Genomic DNA, 26,178 nt, shown 5'->3' with positions numbered 1-26,178 from the left:
AGAGTCTGTCATACAGAGTGAAGTAAGTCAGAAAGAGAAAAACAAATACCTTATACTAACACCTATATATGGAATCTAAAAAGAAAAAAAAAAGGGTTCTGAAGAACCTAGGGGCAGGACAGGAATAAAGACACAGATGTAGAGAATGGACTTGAGGACACAGGTAAAGGGAAGGGTAAGCTGGGAAGACGTGAGAGAGTGGCATGGACATATATACGCTACCAAATTTAAAATAGATAGCTAGTGGGAAGCAGCCGCACAGCACAGGGAGATCACCTCTGTGCCTTGTGACCACCTAGAGGGGTGGGATAGGGTGGGTGGGAGGGAGATGCAAGAGGGAAGAGATATGGGGATATATGTATACATATAGCTGATTCACTTTGGTATACAGCAGAAACTAACACAACATTGTAAAGCAATTTTACTCCAATAATTATGTTAAAAAAAAAAAAGCTCCCAAACTGGGAATGCCTAAAAGGTAGAAGAAGCCTGTATCAGTTTTAGGCAAATAAAATTTTGTTATTCAAATTCTTCAAATTAAAAATAATAATAAAAATTCTAAATAAATAAATAAATGGATAATGAGGGGAAGACTATAGCACTGATAGATAGATAGTAAAGCAAATTATAAACCTGTTAAAAGTAAAACGCTGTAGGGACTTCCCTGGCAGTCCAGTGGTTAAGACTTTGTAATTCCACTGCAGGAGTTGTGAGTCAGGGAACTAAGATCCCATATGCCACATGGCACAACAACATAGTGTTGGCACATTAAAACAAAGAAGATATTCAGAAATAGATTGCACTAAGAGTGGAATATAAGATAAAGGAGACTGGGGAAAAAATTATTTCTTCGTACATGAAAATAAATTTCAGAACTAAATGCTAAAAAATTTAAAAAGTATGGAAAGGAAAAAATTATGCTAAATATTTACTTTTTGTTAAATGTAAATGTATAGATTTTATAACCATAAAGAGTACACTTTCTATACATTAAAAACGATATAACCAGACTATAAATCACCAGAAGGGCAGAGACTTTGTCCTAGTCACTGCTATATCTCCAGAGCTTCAAATAGTATCTGGTACATTGTAGATTTGTAAGCAATTTACTTTTTCCAAATGACATCATTCAAGTCCATTCCTTTGGATCAAACTTCGATTTTTTTACATTAAGAAATGGTTTAAAATGTCTACAATTTCTACCCAAAAAGTGAGATGAATTGTGATTCAAAATGCAAAAGGATTGCATTGACTCTATTAATCAATTTGGGAAGTATTGCCATCTTACATTAAGTCTTCCAATCAGTGAACATGGGATGTTTTTCAAATTATCTAAATAATAGTTTGTAGTTTTCATAGTATAAGTTTTGCTCTTCTTGTTAAATTTATTCCTAAGTAGTGTATTCTTTATGATGCTATTGTAAATAGAATTGTTTTCTTACTGCAAGTTTTTGATTGTGCATTCCAAGTGTATAAAATTACAATTGATATTTGTATCTTTATCTGGTATCCTGTAACCTTGTGGAGCTCATTTATTAGTTCTAATAGTTGTTTAGTGACTTCCTTAGGAATTTTTATGTACTTGATCATATCATCTGCAAATAGAAATAATTTTACTCTAACCTCTCCAATACGGATGTCTTTTATTTTTTTCTCTTGCCCAACTGCGCTGGCTAGAACCTCTAGTACAACACTGAAGAGAAGTGACAACAGTGGACATCCTTGTCTTATTCCCAATATTAGAGGGAAAGCATTCCATCTTTCACCGTTAAGTATGATGTTAGCTGTGAGTTTTTCATACATGTCCTTTATTAAGTTGAGGAAGTGCCCTTCTATTCCTAGTTTGATGAGTGTTTCATGATGGAGTATGGGATTTTCTTAAATGCTCATTCTAAGTCTACTGAGACAATCCTGTGATTTCTGTTTTCATTCTGTTGATATCATACGTTACTTGATTTTCAGATATTAAATCAATCTTGCATTCCTAGGATAAAACAAACTGATTCTCAAATTCACATAGAATTTTAAAGGACAGGATAGCCAAAACAACCTTGAAAAGGAAGAACAAAGTAGAAAAACTCATACTTCTGAATTTCAAAACTAAGTACAAAGCAAGGGTAATTAAGAGAGTATGGTACAGGCACAAATACAGAGATATAGAACAACTGAATAGACTTGGGAGTCCAGAAATAAACCCATATATCTATGGCCAATTGATTTTCAATGAAGGTGCCAAAAAACATACGGTGGAGAAAGAATAGTCTTTTCTAAAAATGGTGCTGGGGCAATTGGATATACACATGCAAAAAATGGAGTTGAACTCTTACTTTGTACCACTTATAAAAATTAACTCAAAATGGATCAAAGGTCTAAATGTAAAATCAAAACTGTAAAATTATTATAAGAAAACATAAGGGTAAACCTCCATGACCTTGTTTTTGTAAATTATGAGGCATGAACTTTACAAGTGCTTCAATCGTAAGCATTCAAAGAAATTGTTAGGAAAAGTAGTAAAATCCTCAAAAAGCAATAGGCAAAGATAAAAAAAAGAACCAGCCAATTCACAAAACAAGAAATACAAATACCAAATAAACGCACACAAAAAATTCCACATCACCAGTTATTGAGAAACAAAAATGAAAACAAAGCTCATTTGCCTATCAAATTACCATGGTGTTAAGGAGAGGGCCAAAAACAGCACATTAGATATAGATCCAGATATGGATATAAACATAGATATAGATACACATACACTATACATATTGATAAATGGAATATTGCCTGCCATATCAGTAAACAAAGGATGTCACAGTTATCAGTGATTGCAGCCACCATGGGAGGGTGAGCTGGTGAGCCCTGAGGAGACTCAGGATGTGAAAACACAAGATACTGACCCCAGATAGCTGAGGTGCATATCAAAGAAATGATTTCATTGAGCCCAGAATCTTGCATCTTCCCAGTCACAGAAAAGTGATAAATTCCTTGAGATATCTAGTTTTCTTTTATTAACAGTAATCTTTTGTTCCTACTACCTGCCCTTTGTTGCAAAACTCCTATATATCCTAGCTCCCTGGTTCCCTCCTCGGAGCAGGTCTCTCAGGGTTACTTGAGATGCTGCCTCCCAGGCTTTAAATCGTAAAAATTCCCACCGAATAAAACACGGCTCTCAACTTTTAGGTTGTGCTTTTTTTTTTCAGTCGACAATATGCATACAGGTGTTAGATGGATGTTAAATTACTTTTAAAACACACACACACACACACACACACACACGCAGGAAGGAAGGACGTATACCAAAGGGGTATTAGTGGTTATGCCACACTGTAAAATTATAAATATATTACAATGAGAAATGAGACTTTCCATTTAATGTAATAAAGGGAATTTAAAAAGCAATGAAGAAGAGGGCATTTTGGAGAGAAATATAGGCAGCTACCCATAGCAGAGTGATCGCAAAAATGTTTCTGTTGCTACAACCCAACAGCCAGGAATGGACACAACAGGTACCATGGGATACACTCATCCATGTGGCAAACATCCTCATTCATTACCTGCTTTGGAAGTAACAAGCTGCAGCACAAGAGGCCTTCTCGTGACAATGCCTGACCCTCGAGGGAGAAAGTCCCTAAAAAAAAAAAGAAGGAATAGATTAAGGCATATTAAGGAATTCTGATCACCTATAAATTTACAAATCAAGTTCCACAGAAATTCCAATTCTCAACCTTTCAATGCATCACACATCTAAAGAATGCTAGACCCACCTTATAAAAGAGATATTTGCAAAATAAAAAAGACCCACCTTATAAAAGAGACATTTGCAAAATAAAAAATGGGGGTGGGGAAGGGTCCTTATACTGAATATTAACCCATGTGCATTATCATAATGACCTCACTGGAATATGTAATTCATTCATTTAGCTGGAATTATTAAAAGTTTGCATTAAACTACTGTGTATTGTCGATTCATTTTTATTTTCAGAGAACAAGGATTTACAAAAATATTTGCTGTGGAAGTTAATCCTTAAACTCTTTGGTAATTAAAAAATTCATCACTGCATCCAGCTTCAAGATCAATATTAACACCATGAAATACTGACCATTATAAGAGGCAATAAAGGCGCATTAGATTGTATCTTCTAAATACCTAATTATTTTCTCCAATTTAAGGTCACACAAAATGTGGGATTAAGCGGAGATAAATATTGCATATGTAGAAATTAACAGCAGAAAAAATACTGCAATTTGATTTTTGTTTTTTCTCATTCCTGATAGATAGGAGCTTATAAAAAAGGAAATTTTTCAAATAAATATTGTATTTAAAATGGCATGTTAATATACACTAAACCAATAAAACTGCAAAGAAAGTATTTTATAATTACATCTATAATGCCACATAAATCAGTACTGATTCTGCAATGTCAAAGAGAATTCATAAACATACCTATAACACTGTTTTTAAAGACATTTAGAATGACTCACAACTTTTAGAAGCATTATCATTTTAAAAATCACAGAATTCCATTCAAAATAAATTTCTGACTCAATGGCAATGTTTCCCAAAAAGTGGTTCCAGGACCACCAGAAAGTGTTATAACCACAGACACCCAGGATCCATTCTGAACCTACAGATTCAAAATATTCGGGGAAAGATGTGGCATCTATACTCTTAACAAACTCCAGGGGATTCTGACGTTCACCATGGTTTTTTTTATCGAGTCCAAGCTCGCTCTGCATGCCGCACAACAGGCTAGTAAATAGGAGATGAGGTGTTGAGGCAAGGAATAGCAACTTTATTCAGAAATCCTGCAGACAAAGAAGATGGCGGACTAGTGTCTCTGAAAAACTATCTTGGGGCTTCCCCGGTCCACGGGTTTTCCCGGTGGCGCAGTGGTTGAGAGTCCACCTGCCGATGCAGGGGATACAGGTTCGTGCCCCGGTCCGGGAAGATCCCACATGCCGCGGAGCAGCTAGGCTCGTGAGCCATGGCCGCTGAGCCTGCGTGTCCGGAGCCTGTGCTCCTCAACGGGAGAGGCTACAACAGTGAGAGGCCTGCGTACCGAAAAAAAAAAAAAAAAAAAAAAAGAAAAACTATCTTATCTGGGTCTGGATGCCAGTTTCTTTTATAGAATCAGAAAGGGGGAGGTGATGAGGAAGTAAAGTAAAATGGCCATAGGTTTTGCAAATATCACCTGAAATGGCCAGCCTCCAGGAGGGGATGTGTTAATTTCTTCTTTCTTGCAGCCATCCATAGGTGGACAGGGTCAGGATGTACAAAGGCACTTTGGTTTAACATTCAGGCAGAGGGGCAAGGTTACCTGAGGGAGGCCATTATGTATGATTATAATAACAAAAACAACAAAAAGCAAAGGTTAAAGTCAAAGAAACAGATCAAACATGGAGTCCAATTTAGCTCTTCCCTGTTACAGTTTGAGAACCACTGGCCTCAAGTTAGTTACTTAACGATTTAGTGGGTAATAATGACATTGGATATACTATGAGTTTTGTAGGAAAATTGACAGAACACAGCTTCAACACAGATGGGATTTCAGTAACCAACAGCTTATACAATTGGTAATGGTCACTGAGAATGCTGCAAAATCCAAGGCTTTAGCTCCACTAATACTTTGAACTAGAGAGTTACAGAGATAAAATTAAGCAAAATTTCCCCTACTTACATCTAATTTATTTTGCAAGTGCTAGTGTAAATTCTGACAGCCTCTTAGCTAAGTTAATGTCTTTACTCCTTGACTCCAAGGGCTAAGTCTCATTTGGAATGTCACTATATGTAACTAAAACAGAGAATAGTGAAATTACAGACTTGTTTTTGCTCTTAAAAAATGCCACCTGAATAAATAATATGATTTACTTATCAAAAAAATTCACTGAAAAACTAAGAAGTGCTAGGAAGATGCTGTGGGCATGGGCCTGCACTAGTTAGACACCAGAGGTATGAAATCTAATGGGAAGATAAAGACATACATGCACAAAGAAAACCATTAAGAAGGGAGCAGATAAATTACACTAGAGTTCAGAAATGAGAGAGACAAACACTCTCCTTTTAAAAACATCCAAATACATGTAATCAGATACTCTTAATATTCTTCAGGAACTGTATTAGAATATTTGTTAGTTTGGAGGTTTTCAGTAATCACTTTAAAAAAAAAAAGGAGAGCATCTACTCTGTGCCTAGACCTAAAAAGGAAAAGTTAATTTGAGAATCAAAATGGATAAAAGGAAAATGAAACAAAACTCCAGAGCAAAGAGCTGGAGGCCATCTGTTTGAGATATTAGGGCCATGAATAAGGTTTTAGGATGTATAGATGCCAAAGATAAATATACATGTCTTAAATGTCTAAATAATAGCATTTAACAAATCAATATTTTCTTTAAGAAAAAGATGTAGAAAATAAAGAAGGAGAGAAGGAAGAAAGAAGAAAGGAGGTTTAGTTACTTAATACCTTCACGCTGGATCTGCTTCAACTCATGCTTGCGACCATATATTTATAATGTAGATTTAGTAACAATCATTTGAACATTATCAAAGCAAAAGAGAAGGTATCAAACATCTTAAATAACAAATAATTATCATGTGCTTGGCTAAAAAGTAAACCGACAGACATAGCTAACACTTTTCTCTACATTTTTATTAAGCAAACAGAACTTTGCTTTAAGAGTAATAAACGTTTTCAAGTATCCCCTTCATGGATCTCACCAGTCCTACCTCCAACACATACATTTTCACCAAAAGTCAAAAGATTTGGTGACCAAATCCTGCTATTTTGAAGGATATCCTGACTTCATAGGAGTATTTGAGTGCCACAAAGCACGAGAGAGAAATTTCTCTCTTCTGAAGACTGAGTGACTAATCTGGCACCCTGAAGATTCATGTCATTCTGATGACCCAGCAGCATGAAAACCATATGCCCAGCACACCCCTGCTGTGAGAGCTAAGGGGGTAAGCCCTCAAATGAAACACAGAGAACCTCCCATTGAACCCCAGTTCTGCCACTGAATGGGCAAAATTCTCTAAACCTCAGTTTCTTTTTCTACTAAATTGAGATAATCCTATGAATTAAAGAAAATGCAACACATGGGAAATTTTTAAAAACCAAAGCACCACAGAAAAAAAGTAGTACTATTATTATGCTACAATACAACCACAGGGTGTTTTCCCTGATATTTTAGCATCCTCTCGTGTAAAAAAAAAAAAAAAAAAAAAGAGGCCTTGACAATTTTTAACATTTCATGAATGAAATTTGGAGGTGAGGAGGCTCAGATCCCACCTGAACTGTCCCCTTGATATTGACCAGCTGCACTGGTTTGGAAAGCTCAGTTCCTTATTCTTGCCTCCATCAACAGGGAGCCAAGGCACTGATACAAACAATCATGAATAATTCATTAGCCACTGAGTACAACCATCCATTTGAATTTTATTATTTTCTGTGCAATAGGTGGTTGGTTCTCCTGTAGGTAGATCTTACAGAAAAATTACTTTGCTAAATTAATGCAGAAAAAAAGACTGTGCCTTTAGTATTACTGTGGATTTAAATTTGTGTGCCATTTTCCTGAAAAATGGACCTTCAAGGTAGAGCAAGAAGAGTAATCTGGAGACTAAGCAGTATTAAATTGACTCCCTTCTTTAGCCTGAATGTCTCATCTATGATTGGACTGTACAGATTTTAAGGCAGCAGTAGTGCTTCCCTCTCTATGCCACATAGCAGCTACGATTCAAATATCCTTCTTCTCTCTCAACCCACCTCAATAAAGCATTAATCTACACAGTCTTAACAGCTAGTCTTCAGACAAAAAGTCAATGCTCTTTCATGGTTTCCTGATTCCTGAACAAAAAGGAGAGAACAGTTCCCATGCTATGGTCTAAGAACCACCTTGATAACATTTCTTATTGGCTCTTCCAGAAACTTAGTTATCAAGAAATATTATCATTGCTCAATTAGGAAATGATTGATCTTTGGAAGCCTAAAAAGAGAGCAATGGCTGTATCAACAAAGCTAAAAGGAATTTTCCCCCTTAGCAGAAAATAAACTATGGACATGCTTTTGTTCAATATAGACATAATGATGACTAACCAGGTGATCTGTTCAGTAAATAAATGTCTAACATCTGCCCTTGACTGAAGCCAAGAGATGTAACTCATACCCTCCAATACGTTAATTCATGTAGCTGATCCTTTCAAAGCCAAATCATCTTAGTCTTGAGAAGGGGAGTGGGAAACGAAATGTAAATGACTACAGTAAGCATGACAGACTCTATGGTTAAGCTCCACACAAGTTGAAGTATCGACGCAAAGCAGGGGATAATCTATTCTGCTTGGGGGACCAGCCAGAAACAATTTCAGAGAGACATGAGATAAGGAGGCATTCCACAGGGGATCCACAGGGAATTTGTAAAGACATGGGAGATCTACATAACACAGAGCATTATGGAACTGTAAATATTAAAGAAAGGTCAGAATGAGGTGGAGAAGTCTCTGGAGAAGGAGGCAGGAGGAGACCTTAGAGGCTTCACTTGTATTTTTTTCTTCCTATGAAAACAGGAGAGCACTGAAGAGTTTTCAGTGATCAGATTTACAGTTCACTGGGGGACTCTACAGAGAATGTTGAAAAGGGAAAACAAAAGACAGAGAGGCTAGTCACTAACCAGTCTAGGTCACTGAGGAAGAAGATGATAAAGGTTATTCAAGGCAGTGATAGTGAAGATGGAGAGAAGATGACAGAGAGAATGGACAACTGACAGGACTTAATGATCACTTTGATGTGGAATGAAATGATATGAAGGAGTTAATAGCCACCAGGATATTTCTGGTTTGGGAAGCTGATTGAATAGTGGTGCCATTAACCCGAATAGGAAATACAGAAATATCTGGTTATAGCTGATATATATATATATATAGTATCTACCATGTGCCAGGCATCATTCTCATTTGATCTTCATAACAACCCTATGAGGTAGATACTATTGTTATTCTCACTTCACCGATGGGAACACTGAGGCACAGAAAGGCTACATAATTTTCTCAAAGTCACAAAGCTACTGACAGATCTAGGACTCAAACCTAGAAAGTGTGACTCTAGCATCTGCATTAGCATTGAGCATTAGACTATGCTACACTGTAAAAGAAATGGGAGAAGATGAGGATATGTTCACCGTTAGATACCTAGAGAATATCTAGATTAAGACAACAAGTACATAGTTAGACTGAGCAACTGGAACTTAGGATAAAGGTCCTGTGTAGAGATAATAATCTGTGAGTCTTCATTGGAGCAGGTTGTTGAAGCCAAGAGAACAGATGAGTAGGAACAGAGTGGAGAAGAGTGATGAATATGGAGTCTGGAAAATACCAATACTTAATGAGCACCTGAAAGAAGTAGAACTAACAAAGAGATTGAGAAAGAGTCCTCAGAGCAATAAGTTAAATACCAGAAGTCAGAGGTATCCCAAAGTCACACTAGCCTCTTAGACATCTCCACTTAGATGTCTCAAAACCAGTCTCTACAATTCAACTCATTATCATCTATCCAACATGTTTCTCCTCCTTTATTCTCAACCACAATCCACATCATCAGCATCCATACATGTCAGCCAAACCAAGTACCTGGAAATCATCCATCCACCATCTTCCTCTGTCTTCATGCTCCAAAATGGCCACCAAGTCCTGCTGATTCTACCTTAATATCGCTTAAATGCATCCTCTCTTCTCTATTTCAATCCCCGTTCCAGGTGCCTCCAACTCTCATACAGACTACCACAATAATCTCCCAATTAATTTCCCTGCATCCAATTTGAGCACCCTCCAATCCAACCTCAAGAGGAACATAAGTCCCATCACAACATTCCCAGACTCTAAATCATTAAATGACTCCCCACTGTCTTTAGCATGAAATCCAAACTGTAAACAACAACCAAAAAAGTGTGCCTCCTAGTGGAAGTTTCAGTGTTCACCTGTGCTCTCAGGCACATTCTTTGGCATAGTCCATGCTTCCCTCATGGGATGCTCTCTCCCCACTTCTCCATCTAGTCAACTCCTACTTAATCTTCAATACTCAGCTCCATATCACATTCTCTGAGAAACTCCCCCTGTACACCTTCTTTGAAATCCCCCTGTACATGCCTCTACCTAAACTCTCAACACACACTTGTCATACTGGTCTATTTACACATCTGCTCCCTCATCCCTGTGTTCCTCCGAGTGCCTCCTTCAGTGCCCAGGTATTATTTTTAACACTTTCCACCTACTCTTTCAGGATGTTTTCTCATTGCCCCATATATTCAAAACATGGAAGGAAAACATTCCCATATCTGATTCTCAACAGGCAGACAACTAAGTGGCATTTTACATGGACAGAAAGAACAGGCAAGATAACTTTGGATTTACCAGTAATTTGCTGAGGTCACTGAAATTAATATTTTTATTATGAATTTTTAAGATCTAACAGTATTCAACCAAAGTACACAATACAGAACATCAGGGAGGCAAATATTACTGAATGTCTGAAGACATGGAATAGAATTTGAAGGAAACAATATTTTTAAAAATCCAAGGGCCAATATACTTTTAAAAATCATTCCTTAAAAACAGAGAAGGCTCTTCTAAAAATTATCCTCAAAATGTAATTTTATGTGTTCCAAAACAGTCCCTGTAGGATTATTATCTCACAGTCTTTCAAAATGATAACTCAATTTTAAAGAGAGAAAGAAAAAGAGGAAAAAGAGGGAGAGAAACAGGAGAGAGAAACAGAGATAGGTCACTGCCAAATACTGTTTACTCCCTGCCCCAAGAAGGACTGAGGTCCTGTATTCCACACACTGAACACAATGGCACTGTTAAAATGGTTTTGTGTTTGCATGCCCTAATCTCAAGCTTTGCCAGGCATTACAATGCCACTTTAATTGCTGAAGGAAGTAATTATGCCAAAATCCACACATTTAATTGGAAATTTTCCACCACAGTTTCCTTTTTCCCCTAAATTCTTGCACACAGTAAGAATATTAGCATTTACTGATTTGTAAAGATCACATTTTGGGGCTATCATTTACTCTATAATTTGTGGTATTCAATAAATACCACCATCATTTTGTTTGAAAAACATAGTTGCAAATCCAAACGCAAGAAACACAGTGCTTTTATTTTTTTTACTAACATCTAATAAATTTCAATATTTACCTTTCATTCACAAAACTCAGAATTTCTAAGCAATATGTTTTCATTAAATATAATTAACCAATAATTAATGGTTCCCATTGCAATATTCAAAATGCAAAAGTTTCTGAGTCAGAGATCTGTACACTGAAGGAAGAAGCCAGTTCTCAGTTTACAAATACCATGTGTTCTCCCCACTAGGAAATGCTCTCAAAAATTTAATGCCTTCATATGTAATCCATTTTATTTACTTATTCACAAAGTCAGTTCAAGAATTTAAAGCACCAGATTAATGAGTCCCAGCATCAAGTAGAGGCACTTAGCTGTCATTCTATTTCAAATCACAGATTATACCTTACCCTGGGTAACTGCCGTGCAAATGAATGACAAAGGGACAACTAAAGGCAACTGTTAGTTGCCTACCCAATATCCATTTGCCCGTTATTTCTTATTAACAGAATCCCAATTTTGTTGAGAATGGCAATGTGCCCAACTTAAATAGGTAAATAAATAAATAAACCTACACTTCCCAGCCTCCCTTATAAATGGGGTGTCCACACAATTATATTTTAGTCAGTAAGATATAATTAAAGGTTGCTGAGTGACATCACAGATAGTTCTTTGAAAGGATCTAATTTAGCTGATGTGTACCTTTGGCCCTACCCTCCTCTTTCTTCTCCCTCTCAGTTATACATGATAGCAGAGCTGCAGCAACCATCTTACATCACAAGGCAACCTTGAAGAAGAAAGCTATGCACTAAGAATGGCAGAGCAAAAAAAGACAGAGTCCAGAATAGTGATGGCATTATAAGTCACTGAACCAGCCTTGTACTGCCTAACAAAGAGAATGAGAAAGAAAAAGAGAGAGAGCATGGTTTAGACATGTTTCTCAACTTTCTTATTCACTACTGTGCACATAAGAAGCCTTATTAGACATTTTCCGCATTAATTTCCTCCCATTAAATTTAATACCACAGCTGTACTATAGTATATGTACTGCATGTACATCTACGCTTTATACATAAAAAGAGTAAGATTTTTTTTGACCCCCAAGAATCAATTTTTGCCCCCTCAGGGGCAATCTCACCCCCATTGAAAATATGTACTACAGATCAAAGAAAAATAAGAGAACCCAGGGTGCTAAACATTCAGTTCTGTTGGTCACCCCTTCCTGCAGGGTTTTTAAAAGAGATGTGTGGAAAGGACAAGGTCAGACAGCCTTTGCCTCAAACCCCAATACATTCCCTTCACAACCCTGAAAACATGGGCTGGATCATATGTAACCTTCATTTGGCCAAGTTAAGAGGCAGGCCTAAAGCCTGGCTATCAAAGAAACTGAAAGGCGTCCCGTGCCCCTTTTTCCATGAAGCCCATTCATGAACCTCAGACCTTTGTACTTTGACACCACAATGGCTAGGAAAGGCCCATGTGTGGAAGACCACACTCAGTGAGAAACAAGGGCGAGAGAACACTTATCCAATGACTAGGGCAAGGCTGGTCTAGGCAGCCCACTTCAACCCCTCCCCTACTAAGGCATAACTTGGAGAAATGTGGCCCAATTACTGTCCTTGGTCCTGAATGTGTATTACAGGTTCCTTGGCAGGGGGATGGAAGGGAAGTATGAATAAGGGTAGAAACTTCCCTAGCCAATACTGTACTCTCTGTTTTCACTTTTTCTGAGACACTGGAAGAAAAAAATAGCCCAAAAGTATAGGTCATTTTCTCCACTAAAACAAAACAGAGAGCCACAGCCACACCATATAGTGTTTTTGTCAATGGGAACAAGATTTCCAATTGTCAAGGACAGCTTTAAGTGGATCCTTGAATCCAGCTCCTCCCTAACACTCTAGAAGCTTCATCCATTATTTCCCTTCACAAATCTTTTATTCCCAGAACATCGGCTCTCAAGTGACTTCACACTAATTTCAGACCCCTGTGTTGACTGCTCTACCACAGAAGCCCTTACCCAATGCACCTTTCTTTATCCATCTCACCCTTAAAGATAGAATGTTGGCAGAGCTTCCTATGCATGGCAAGTATTTCCTGATATGACAGTATATTTAGATGCTCCTCCTCTTTATTCCAAAGTACCACGAACCCCAGTCACATCCCCTCTCCTAGACAAGCTCCCTACGACAGGAACCTCATCTCTATAATGCCAGTGTTTGGCATAGCACCTGGCACAAAGAACGTGCTCAGTGGTGACTTGGTAAACACATAAAGTCAGCATTCTAGGAATGAAAATTGAATTTATTGGGAAGATAAATTTTAAGGGGTGACTTTTAAAAAATAAATACACATTCATAATTAAAGATATAGGTATCATGTATGTGGTCTATTGTTTTATTTTCTTACCTGAAATGTGTTTTCTCTTGTCTGTTTAATTGACTTTTTCCTGTGATCCTATATCATTGATTACAAAAATTTTAAAGATCAAAGAACTAAGGAAAAAGGAAAAGCACTCAATATCTAATAGATGATTATATATATATATAAACATGAATATATATATTTAAAATACACACATAATAAATGTTTAGTTATTTCTTATCTTAGAAGTTACCTTTGAAACTATATTCCTAATAAAAGTTTAGGAAAAATACTTTTAATAGCTCCAAGTCCTGAAATGTACTAAAAGTAGCCAGTGGAAACACATAACAGAGTTCAATAAATTCCTTCTTACTATTCAATAAACTCTGCTGACTAAAGAATGCATATTAATGAATAAACTTAAGAATTATTTTCTCTATCTACACTTCTCTGAGTATACCCATTAGACCATATTGCTCATTTGTATATGTCAAGAATAATATGTAAACTACATGTCCACCAACAATCAGTAGTAAACTGAGAGTGTGTAACTAAGGTGACCATATTGTTTTACTATCCAAATTATTTGCTATACTAAACTGCTTGGTGGCTTCCTTCTTTATTTAGAGTATAAAGCACCTCAAAGTATCATTTGCCTCAGCAGCAATGTTTCCTCTTTCTTGTAAGACCCAGCAAACTTTATTTTTTAATTAATTAATTAATTATTTTTGGCTCCGTTGGGTCCTCGTTGCTGTGCACAGGCTTTCTCTAGTTGCAGAGAAAGCGAGCGGGGGCTACTCTTCGTTGCAGTGCACGTGTTTCTCATTGCGGTGGCTTCTCTTGTTGTGGAGCAAAGGCTCTAGGCGCACAAGCTTCAGCAGTTGTGGCACATGGGCTCAGTAGTTGTGGCTCACGGGCTCTAGAGCGCAGGCTCAGTAGTTGTGGCACATGGGCTTAGTTACTCTATGGCATGTGGGATCTTCCCGGACCAGGGCTTGAACCCATGTCCCCTGCATTGGCAGGCAGACTCTTAACCACTGTGCCACCAGGGAAGTCCCCCAGCATGCTTTAAAAAACGAGCACACAAGCTTTTGGAAATTTAAGAAGTCCAAAGGAGAACAGACCATTAGGTTGAAGATAAAACAATCACATCTGACAGAATATACTAAAAAAATGAATGTTTACAATAGCATTTAACATAGGAAGCAGAACAGAGAGATATAAATGGAGTAATTATTTTCAAATCTGAATTTATCTTTACTGGAGTTTTATTAGATAAATAATATAATAATTATGTCTGTGAAATGCTTTTAAAGACTTATTTTTAAGGCAGTATAGCATGGTGGTTAAGAGCACAGATTCTAGCACTAAAATGCCTGGGTTTAAATTCAAAACCCACTGCTAACTGGCTCAGCTTCCTCATCTGTAAGTTGGGGTGGGGGTGGAGATAATACAACCCTTTACCTGTTGTTGGCCAAATATGATAATGCAACTCAATTTTTTTTCTGATTTGAGAAACAGACTCCCAGACACAGAAAACAAATTTATGGTTACTAAAGGGGAAAGGGGGTGGTAGGAGTTTGGGATTAGCAGATACAAACTACTATATACAAAACAGATTAAAAACCGAGGTCCTAATGTATAGCCTAGGGAACTATATTCAATATCCTGTAATAAACCATAATGGAAAATATGAAAAAGAATATATATATGTATAACTGAATCACTTCACTGTATACCAGAAACTAACACAACAATGTAACTCAACTATACTTCAATTTAAATTTTTTTTTAAATTTTTTTCTGATTTGAGAATGGTAAAATCATGCATGAAACTTACATTGTGTAATGAAATCTGAAGCAGCACCCTGAAATCAAACAGGCTAATATATCTAACACATATTTGCTACTAGTATATCTATAGCAAAACAAATGAATATTCACACTAACAGAGATAAAGACAAACTGTGAATAACCTCACATCAGTCAGGTAAAGTTTTCCAGTAAATGAGTTTAGGTCAATATAAGTTTTGCCAAATGAATTACAAAAATATTTAATTTTCAGAGGATTCTGCATTTTGAAATCATAAGACAGGAAGACTGAAGTACTTATAGTAACACCTAGCACATAGTAAGTGGTCAAAAATATTAGCTGCTATTATTATAACCATCATCATCATTATCATTATTTTTAGCAAAAATAGTAGTAGTAAGTAATCCTGAAATCTATTTAGTAATTAATTAACCAAATTTGTTTCAGAACATATATATATATATATATATATATATATATATCTCCATAGCAATAAGTATCTTTGATGATCTTTTGCTAGCCATAGGCATGTGAATTTAGGGTAAACTAGATTCAGTTTGTCATACTGAAAAGTTTTGGGTAATATGAAAAGGAAAATATATCAAAATAAACACCTATAACTTTAACCTTTTCAGCTGCTTCCTGGAAAGTCATCAGCTACCTAAACACTATTCTCTAAGAGCTCTCAGTATTGTTCTACTGTTTTCCATAATAAAGGTTAATGCAAAACATGGAATGAAAGCTTAAACCAATAAACATTCTCCAACTACAATGTGCTCAATTCAAATACAGAATGAAATGAATCCCCTGGCATCTAGAGTATTCCACAAGCTGTTGCAAGTTTTATTTCTAGCCACTTAAGAGCACCAGTGAAAAGAGCTCAAATACTTAGAAAAGATTTCCATTCTCATAAGGAGAGGCATTTATTAGCACTTAATGGCCCCCTTTCGTTGCCTTTCCACAGATGTATCTCTAATAGTTCCAATTATAATTTCAAGTAACAAAACCAATAATGGTAAAAGTCTATAGTTCAGTGTGTGCATTACGAAAAGAGATCTTTAACAGCACAAACCACATATAAAAGTATATGACAACATGGGATCTGAGTAGGCAATATCACAAAAAAGAGAGAGGAGGTGGTATAAAAGAGCACTGGTCAAAAACCCAGCTTAAGTTCCAGCTGTGACTTCAACACATCATTTAATCTATAAGAGACTCAGTTTTCTAGAACATCTTTAAAATGTGAGGACTGAACTAATGTCTGCGAACACCTCTGCCACTTCCAATGCTCTATCAGTCTCTGATGTTACAAGTAAATCAAGATACACAGAATCTAATCCCATCAGTGGCTTTCTAAGCAATCTTAAGCCTTCCTGTTTTCACTTCCACAACTGGGGATATTTGTATCCAGTTTAAATCCAACAAAGGCAAAGGATTATATCTTTTATTTTCTCCCTACTACCATGCATGGCACATAGCAGGTACTCAAAACTATTAGAGGAAAGGACAAAAGGGAGGAAGGAAGGCAGGCAAGAAGAGAGGAAAAAAGAAAGGAAGAAACGGATTGGCTAAATAATTTATTGTGGCTGGAGCATTGCATGTAAGATGACAATGATTAAAGACAGCTCAGAATATGGGTTTCTTACTTATAATAAAGATCATATTAGGAAATTTTAAATTTAGAGAATATACTATATCAGAAAATATTACAGAGATAATACCTATTAAATGTTTTCTATCCTCAGAAATAAGATGCTAAAAAATTTAATGTGTGATAGGCTATGTAGGGTTATGTATTTATGAATTATTGTTGTAATACTTTATGGAGCATAAATTATCAATATTTTTTTCATTATTGAATATTTTTCCTCATTGTTAGTTTTTAATATCAATATAGGTAGAAAAATAAATGCCAATCAACTGAAAATGAAAATACTGAGATTTGGAAGTGAGGGAAGAAAAGATAGAACGAAATCTCTTGATTCACTCGATGGAAAGTAGCATGTAGGGGCTTGCCTGGTGGCACAGTGGTTGAGAATCCGCCTGCTAATGCAAGGGACACGGGTTCGAGCCCTGGTCTAGGAAGATCCCACATGCTGCCGAGCAACTAAGCCCGTAAGCCACAACTACTGAGCCTGCGTGTCTGCATCTTGTGCTCCACAACAGGAGAGGCCGCGACAGTGAGAGGCCCGCGCACCGCGATGAAGAGTGGCCCCCGCTTGCCACAACTAGAGAAAGCCCTTGCGCAGAAACGAAGACCCAACACAGCCAAAAATAAAATGAAATAAATAAATAAATATGACGTAAAATTTAAAAAGAAAAAGTAGCATGTAGCACAAGAGTTCTAACATTAGTACACAATATTAACAAAATAGAAGCACTTCAAATCATTTAATTACATATTTATGCAACTAAATCTATTACTTTTGTTAATGTGAATATCGTAAATATTCACTAATAGTCACATGCCAATAACTCAAAACTAAAATGAAGTTTCAGCTGTCACTCTCTACAGTTGATATTTTCATGAAGTCAGTGCTCAAGATTCATATCTTACCTCCTGAGTCAATGAGATTTGAGATGCAATAAGCCAATATTTTTTCCACTATGGGATCTGACCAATAAGTAGGTGATGAAATCAACTTTATAAATCATAACTAACATACTTTTTATAATGGAAAGGAATATAATTCAATAGAAAATATCCCAGTATATCACATGTAGAAATGTTAAGTATTTCACAATACTTTTGTTTCAATTTTATAAACATCCACTGGGTCACAATGTAAAATGTATCTCTTACAAAGAGATATAGTCAATGTTTGAAAAACACTAGGTGCATCTTCACTATTCCACTTAAGACTATGTATGTTTGTGGTATTTTACATATATTCCAATTCTATATTTTAACATTTAAAAAGTTATTGTTTAACATTGAAGCAAAGAATTTTAGAGTTTTAAGAACTTTATCAAGAGCTTGAAAATCCTAGATTATTGTATATTAAGTCCCTTTGGGGTTGCAGTTTTAAATAGTCCGTCAGGGTAGGCCTCAGTAAGAAAATGACTTGAAGGGGTGGAGTGAATTAGCTGTGCAGATCATGCTAGAAAGGAATTAGCAAAGGAAAGAAATCAGAGATCAGGTCAGAGGGAGAAATGTGAAATCAGGAACTACTGATCTGACTTATTTAAAAGGATCACTTCAGCTCTTAAGAATAAACTAGAGTCCATAGAGAGAAGTATGGAAAACAGAAAATGTTAGAATAAAAGAAGCAAAACATCATGGAGCATTGAACCAGGATGGTAACAGTGAAGGTGGTGAGAGGTGGTCAGATTCTGGGTATGTTTAAAAACAGAGCCTGCCTGGAATTATTTCTGCCTTGCATCACAATGTGGTGGGACACAGACAAACTTTGTTTCCAAAAAAGACCTGGGTTCAAATAGCAGCTCTACTGCTCATTAAGTCTATATTACCTTGGCTATCAGCTCTCTAAATCTCAGGGTGGAGGTCTATAAAACAAAAATAGAATTATATACTCTAAAGCATTGTTGAAAGGATTAAATAATATGCACAAAGCACATAGCAGGACTTCAATAAACGTGAGCTCTTTTTCTTCCTATTATTACTTGTTAGAGACATATTTAAAATACAGAAGGCCCAGGAAGTCACATCTGGTGGACATTTCCTGGAAGAATTTTTAATAAAAATAAGTTTCCAAAATAAAGTGGATATCCATAAAATATGAAAGATTAGTGCATTTTTGGTGTTCTGAAACTCAATTTCCAATGTGTATGGGGTGGGTGAGGGGCTCCCCACACTACAATTCTGACATGAGCAGAGTTCCCAAGAATTCAACTGAATTCTGATACCATCTACCCAGAGATCGCATAAGATCCCACAAGTTAAGAGTTCAGTCCTATAAGACTGCCCCCATCTCCCTACCACTTCAGATGCCAGTTGTAAGCCCAGGTTATTACCTGTGCTTCTGACTTATGGGGCTAGAGATTGGGGGTTCTAACATTGCAACATGGTATTGGTTTCAGATACCAGTCACAAGTCCAAGTTGTTACCTGTACTTCTGACCAACTGGCTATAAATCAGAGGTTCCCGCAACATTCTCCTTGGGTTCAATTAATTTGCTACAGGGGCTCACAGAACTCAGAGAAACATTTTACTTACTAGATTACTGATTTGTTATAAAAAGATATAACTCAGGAACAGCCAAACGGAAGAGATGCATAGGGCAAGGTATGGAGAAAGGGAACAGAGCTTCCATGCCCTCACCAGGTATACTACTCTCCCCAAATCTCCAGGTATTCACCAACCTGGAAGCTCTCTGAACGCTGTCTTTTCAGGTTTTTGTGGAGGCTTCATTATATAGTCATGGTTGATTAAATACTTGGCCACTGGTGATTGATCCAATCTCCTGCTCCCTCCCCTCCCCAGAGGTCAGGTGGGTGGGACTAAAGTTTCCAATCCCCTATGACTTGGTCAGTTTCCCTAGCAATCAGCCCCCATCCTTAGGTGCGGTCCAAAAGTCACCTCATTAATCTAACAAAAGGTACCTTTAAGGCTCTCATCACTTAGGAAATTCCTAGGGTTTTGGAAGCTGTGAACCAGAAACTGTGGATGATGACAAAATATATATGAGAAATATATTTTGGTTATCTGAATGACCAAATGTATATTTCTTTTAAATCATAATATCACAGTGCATTTTTATTAAACAACCAAAATAGTAGATTCAGAATCATGTCAGACCCTGGATTTTGTGCAAAATTTCTTGACACTCAGGTTCATCATTTCATAAGACTGACCTAATGGTGGAACACGAAGAGCAGCTTCTTGGCCTTTGAAATGGGGAACGGTTATTTAAAAAGAAACTGTCTTAAAGGAGGAATTACAATATTTATTTTTACAAAGTACAATTGAACTACAGCTAAAAATATCTTACTAATGTTTTACAAGTTACTTCATTCCTTCAGCTAATCTTTGAAAGCTATGATGTTGCCAGCACTGTGAAAAGATTGAACAATACAGTAACAGTCCCTTCCCCCATGGAATTCAGTCTAGTACATCCATCCTTCATTAAACCATCACACCCTGAAATCATACTCTACCAATAAATTTAGAAGGTGAGTCACCTCCTACAATTTAAAACTCTCTACTTCAAAAGCAGCCCATTATATTTTCAGTCTTGAGGTTGTGCTTTTAAACCTATTCATGATTTTTGCCCTCACAATCTACTTGTATCCACATTGATTTTCCTGTCTCTCCAGGCTCTTCACCCTTCAATAAAATTAATTTTGTGTAACACTCCCAAGCTAAATTTACTTGAAATACTCCCTCATCTATTAAGAAAATGTTTCCTGATAACCACCTCATTGTATTAAAAGTCCTCTTCCTGATTTTCAAGATCCTCCCCTAAATCCAGTCTCACAGTAAGTATTTTTTTGGTTATTCTCCTCCCAGCCACATATACCCAGAGATAAAAAAAAATATTAAAAAATAAATCTTCAGCTCCATCAAGACAGGTCTCCCTAGAGCCCTGCCACTATGCACACCAAATTCCTCTACTCCATGCTTTTGTATGGCTCCCTCAGTCTTTAATACCTTCTGTCTCTTTACTATGTCATTTAATAAAAATCTCACAACCAGTCTGTGATTTAATCAAGGCAGGCATTATCTCTATGTTGCAAATTAGGAAGCCAAGAATTATTTTTAGACTCCCTACTCTCTGCTTATTCAAAAAGAAGTGGTATTTGACATGAATTTTGAATGATGAGTAAGCATTTTCCAGGTGGTGAAACAAGGGAAGAAGACATTTCAGTATGGATGCATAAATGCCAGGGAGGTATGAAACAGATGTATATATTCACGTGCACATTCATATGCATATAAAGCTATGAACTGCTCCACTACACTAGAGATGCAAGAAATATCACATCTTTTTCTTTTTAATAAATTTATTTATTTATTTATTTTTGGCTGCATTGGGTCTTCGTTGATGCGCGCGGGCTTTCTCTAGTTGTGGCGAGCGGGGGCTACTCTTTGTTGCAGTGCACAGGCTTCTCATTGCGGTGGCTTCTCTTGGTGTGGAGCACGGGCTCTAAGCACACGGGCTCAATAGTTGTGGCTCGTGGGCTCTAGAGCACAGGCTCAGTAGTTGTGGCGCACGGGCTTAGTTGCTCTGCAGCATGTGGGATCTTCCTGGAACAGGGCTTGAACCCGTGTCCACTACGTTGGCAGGCAGATTCTTAACCACTGCGCCACCAGGGAAGTCCCTCTTTTTGTTTTTTTCATATTCAAATCTGTTCAGACTTCAAGGACATGATTCAGCCATGTCAGTGAGAAATCTGACATGTTTTAAGTCTCTTTCTTCCCTCACCCCTTAAGTTGTATCAGACCCTAAAGGTGACACTGGGTATTCCCTGGCAGTCCAGTGGTTAGGACTCAGCACTTCCACTGCCAGGGCCTAGGTTCGATCCCCGGTGGGGGAACTAAAATTCCACAAGCCGAGCGGTGAGGCCAAAAGACCCGAAAGGTGATGCAGTGAAGAAAAATGAAGGCAAGGCCTGTAGTCAGTGGCCCATGGTGAATACCCCCTCCTGGAAATGCTCACTGTAAACCCTCATGGCCCTGTTGAAGGTGACTTAGCTCCATTGGTAGAATCCATTGCTTACTCTATGCCACGTTAGGCATGAGGACCTTCACTATGGATGTCAAAGTTGTCTCAGTGCTCAGTCCTCCTTAGCACCCACATAACCATACCCACTTTGGAACCTCCAAGAAACTGCTTCACCTAGAGTACCAGCTTCAACTGCCCACAAAAATGGACCACCTCTGATTTCCACTCCCTGGAAATTTCTTTCTTCCCTGGAAGAGGATCAGCCAATCTTCTAAAGACAACTAGCATTTCTTAGCCAATCTCTTTCAACAATAATAGGATTCAGTTGTTCTTTCAAAGACTTTAGACACAAGATGGTCCTAAAAGCCTACACCATGAATTCTAGGACCATCCAAGAGCATGTTTACCTTCCTTGGGAATAAGAATTCCATCTTTAGGAATGGAGTAAATAGTCTCCCATTCCTAAGGATAGAATGCATGCTTCTCTTAAGGCTGCAGAACAAACAACTAAGTTGTGTTTCTCTACCATGCTACAGTGAATTCTTGATAAGTTGCCCTATTAACATATATATAAGTAACATTAAGTCATCCTTCTCCAACTAGATCACAGGCACCTAGTATAATTGCCACAGTTCGCACTTATATATATTCTGGATATATTTTAACTATTACATAAATCCATATTTTTGACATATCACAAACCAATCTGTCCCTTAAAGTATAGCTAGGTGCAACATGTTATAAAACTTATAGAATAGATATAAGGATTATTCTTTAACCCCAGCATTAAAATATAGTCACATTATCTATAAGTGTAAATCAAATCTGTGTCTCTGACAGATTCTAAACTTGGTCAAAAAAATATTCTCCAGAATTATTCCTCTACTAAGCACTAGTTAGTTATAATAAATGCAGAGCCTATGAACCCATATCTAGTGGATAATGAATTCTAGTTCCATGATGATTCTGACCTTAATAGACCATTTTAAATACTTTGTTTTTTTAATTTTTTTATTGGAGAATAGTTGATGTACAATATTATATTGTACAATTTTTAAAGTTTACACTCCATTTATAGTTATTATAAAATATTGGCTGTAATTCCCATGTTGTACAATACATCCTCGTAGCTTATCTTATACATGCTAGTTTGTACCACTTAATCCTTCCCCTTTCCTCTCTCAACTGATAACCACTAGTTTGTTCTCCATATCTGTGAGTCTGCTTCTTTTTTATTATATGCACTAGTTTCTTGTATTTTTTTAGATTCTACATATAAGTAATATCATACAGTACTTGTCTTTCTCTGTTTGACTTACTTTACTTAGCATAACACCCTCCAAGTCCATCCATGTTGCTGCAGATGGTATTATTTCACTCTTTTTTATGGCTGAGCAGTACTCCATTGTATATATATACCACATCTTCTTTATCCATTCAGCTGTTGATGGACACTTAGGTTGCTTCCATATCTTGGCAATTGTAAACAATGCTGCTATGAACATTGGGGTGCATATATCTTTTTTGAATTGGTGGGGTTTTTTTGGGTTTTTTGGCTATATACCCAGGAGTAGAACTGCTGGGTCATATGGTAGCTCTATTTTTAGTTTCATTTAAATAGTTTTTAAGCAAAATTTTAAAGTGTGTAAGACATATGTAGAATTTTTAGCTATCTTTTTAATTTAAGGTTACTTAAGCCCGCTTTTCCCAAAGTGACAAGTCTACAAGTTAAATTTTCAAATTCCAAACTCAATTAAAACCTCCAACCAGGGGCTTCCCTGGTGGCGCAGTGGTTGAGAGTCCGCCTGCCAATGCAGGGGACACGGGTTTGTGCCCCGGTCTGGGAAGATCCCACATGCTGTGGAGCGGCTAGGCCCGTGAGCCATGGCTGCTGAGCCTGCATGTCCGGAGCCTGTGCTCCGCAAGGAGAGGCCACAACAGTGAGGGGCCTGCATACCGCAAAAAAAAAAAAAAAAAAAAAAAAAAAAAAAAAAAAAAACCTCCAACCAAAATGTCTTCCTCATCAATCCCCACATTAGCAATGTGCTACAAATAAAGGACAATGGAGGTGGTGGAATGAATTGGGAGCTTGAGATTGACATATATACACTAATATGTATAAAATAACTAATAAGAACCTGCTGTATAAAAAATAAATTTAATTAAAAAAAAAAAAAAAGGGACAATGGGTTACAAGGAAGAAAGTGTTTTGTCCTGACACTAGCTCTAGGACCTTAAACAAGTTACTAAACAAGTAAAATAGCAATAGTATACTTGCCTTCCTCCAATTAGTCATGTCATGTATTAATAAATAAGATAGTGCTTGGGAAAGCTCTCTAAAAATTACAGCATGAAAAGTAAAAAAAAAAATTAAGTCAGTATTATTGTCAACATCCACCTTGGAGCATAAATTTAAATGAAAAAAGTTACCTCCAGAAAAATAAAATTCAGAAAGATAGCATCAAATACAAAGAAGAAATCAATAATAATTTTTTTATCTTGTTTCTCTCAATTAGAACTTCTCCTTATGGTATCATCCCATTTTCACCCCAGTTCAACCCTTTTCTTAGAGTAGGTTGTGGTTTATTCATACAGTGGAATACAATACACAGCAATTAAAATGAATAAACAAGATTTGTAAGAATCAACATGGATAGCTTTCAACAAAGTAATGTTCAGTCGAAAAAAAAGGTGCAGAATGATAGCTTTTATGTAGATTTTTTAAGCATACAAAACAATTCTATATTTTGTTTACAAACACATATATGGAGTAAAAGTGTAAAAACAGCCTTGAAGGATAAACACCAAATTTATATTGGTGATTAGTTCCGAGCTATGGAGCTGAAGAAACAAAGAAGACATTACCATACATGTAATATTTATTTCTATCATATTTGTAATGTCATTCATATCTGCAAAGACAAAAATATTAATAACTTACTAATTCTGGGTGATGAGTACACTGGCATTTGTTGTAAAAGTCTTTGTATTTACTGATTTTTAAACTTTTTCAATAAAATCAAAAGTATTTTTTAAAAGGCTTTTCTTAACGTAACTGCTGTAGAAAATTTCCACTCAGAGAACAGAAAAATACAAGTAGTTTTTAACCACTAAAGGTACTTTTATATGTGTAATCCCTGACAAACACCTAACAACCTGTCACTACCAGCAGATAAGTCAATCACCAAAATATGTTGCTTCTGACACAACAACTTTGTCTCAAACTTATCGAATGTTCAACAAGTCAACTTCAATGTGAAGACAGTAGCAAATGTTCACTGAAACAACTATTAGTAAAATAATGAAAAATGTAAGTCTTTGATCAATTTAAAAAATAGTCTCTCCTTTTTAACAAAGATTATCACTCCTGAACACATTTCTTCTGAATCAACAGCATTCCAGGTCATTACTTTGATTTTAAGCCATTGTCCAGATTTCAGACTCTTGCTTATAAAAGACAAAAACATTTCTCATGGCCGGAATTTTGTATCTTAGAAGGTTTCAAGACTTGTCCTTCCTGAATGTCAACAGGGCTACCACAATTCAATAATAAATGTTTTTACTTTCCTTTTACAGAAGTCTGATTTTGATCACTGGCAATTCTCAAAGGATAATTAAAATACTCATTTAACTGGTAAAAGAAATATAATGAAACTTTCATATTTGATGTTTAGTAATTTCTATTATAGGTTACTATTTCAATTAAAGATATTAAATGAAAGAACACTATATCTCAGAATTAGAAAGATGAATAATTGCTACTCCAAAGCTGATAATGTGTTCTCCAGGGTCAGGATATAGTCTGGGGTAAGGTTATCTTATTCTTGAAAAATCCTGAGTATGGATTAACCTTTTTATGATCCCATGGAGCACTATAGACTTAAAATGTTTTTTAAAATGTGCTATGGAAATATAAGCTTGAACTGATAATATGAAGCTCCCGTCATCTATCCTCAGGTTTTGTATGCCATCTACCATCTACATGAGAGATAGATACCAGCTCTATCTCTCAGCAATTTATATAAGAAGCGGTAACACATGGGCATCCTACAAATGAAAGAGTGAGACCCTTTGGGAAAGGCCCCAGCTGGTACTTTAACTGTCAAAATTTTATTTTAATGAAAAACTATAAATATAGTTGATATTTTCTTCTTGGCTTTCTTAGCATACAGTATAACAAGTATTTAAATATTTCTTTTATAAAGTCCCCATTTTAAACATCAACAATTGTATTATGCTAAAACATAGCTATGCCCACATTAAATCTTTAA

The 26,178-nt window shown here is 36.5% G+C and overlaps 1 protein-coding gene across 1 annotated transcript in view; it reads right to left on the bottom strand.

The window, feature by feature from the left end:
* LOC102977482 (dynamin-3) overlaps positions 1-26,178 on the bottom strand; it is a 306,536-nt gene that overhangs the window by 208,322 nt on the left and 72,036 nt on the right. Inside the window, exon 2 of the mRNA XM_055083872.1 lies at positions 3,552-3,625. Coding sequence (XP_054939847.1) covers positions 3,552-3,625 — 74 coding nt within the window. The remainder of the gene's footprint in view (positions 1-3,551; positions 3,626-26,178) is intronic.

Source organism: Physeter macrocephalus, chromosome 4, assembly GCF_002837175.3.
Source record: "Physeter macrocephalus isolate SW-GA chromosome 4, ASM283717v5, whole genome shotgun sequence".
Classification (NCBI taxonomy): Eukaryota; Metazoa; Chordata; class Mammalia; order Artiodactyla; family Physeteridae; genus Physeter; species Physeter macrocephalus.
This window is presented reverse-complemented; position numbering and strand designations above follow the sequence as displayed.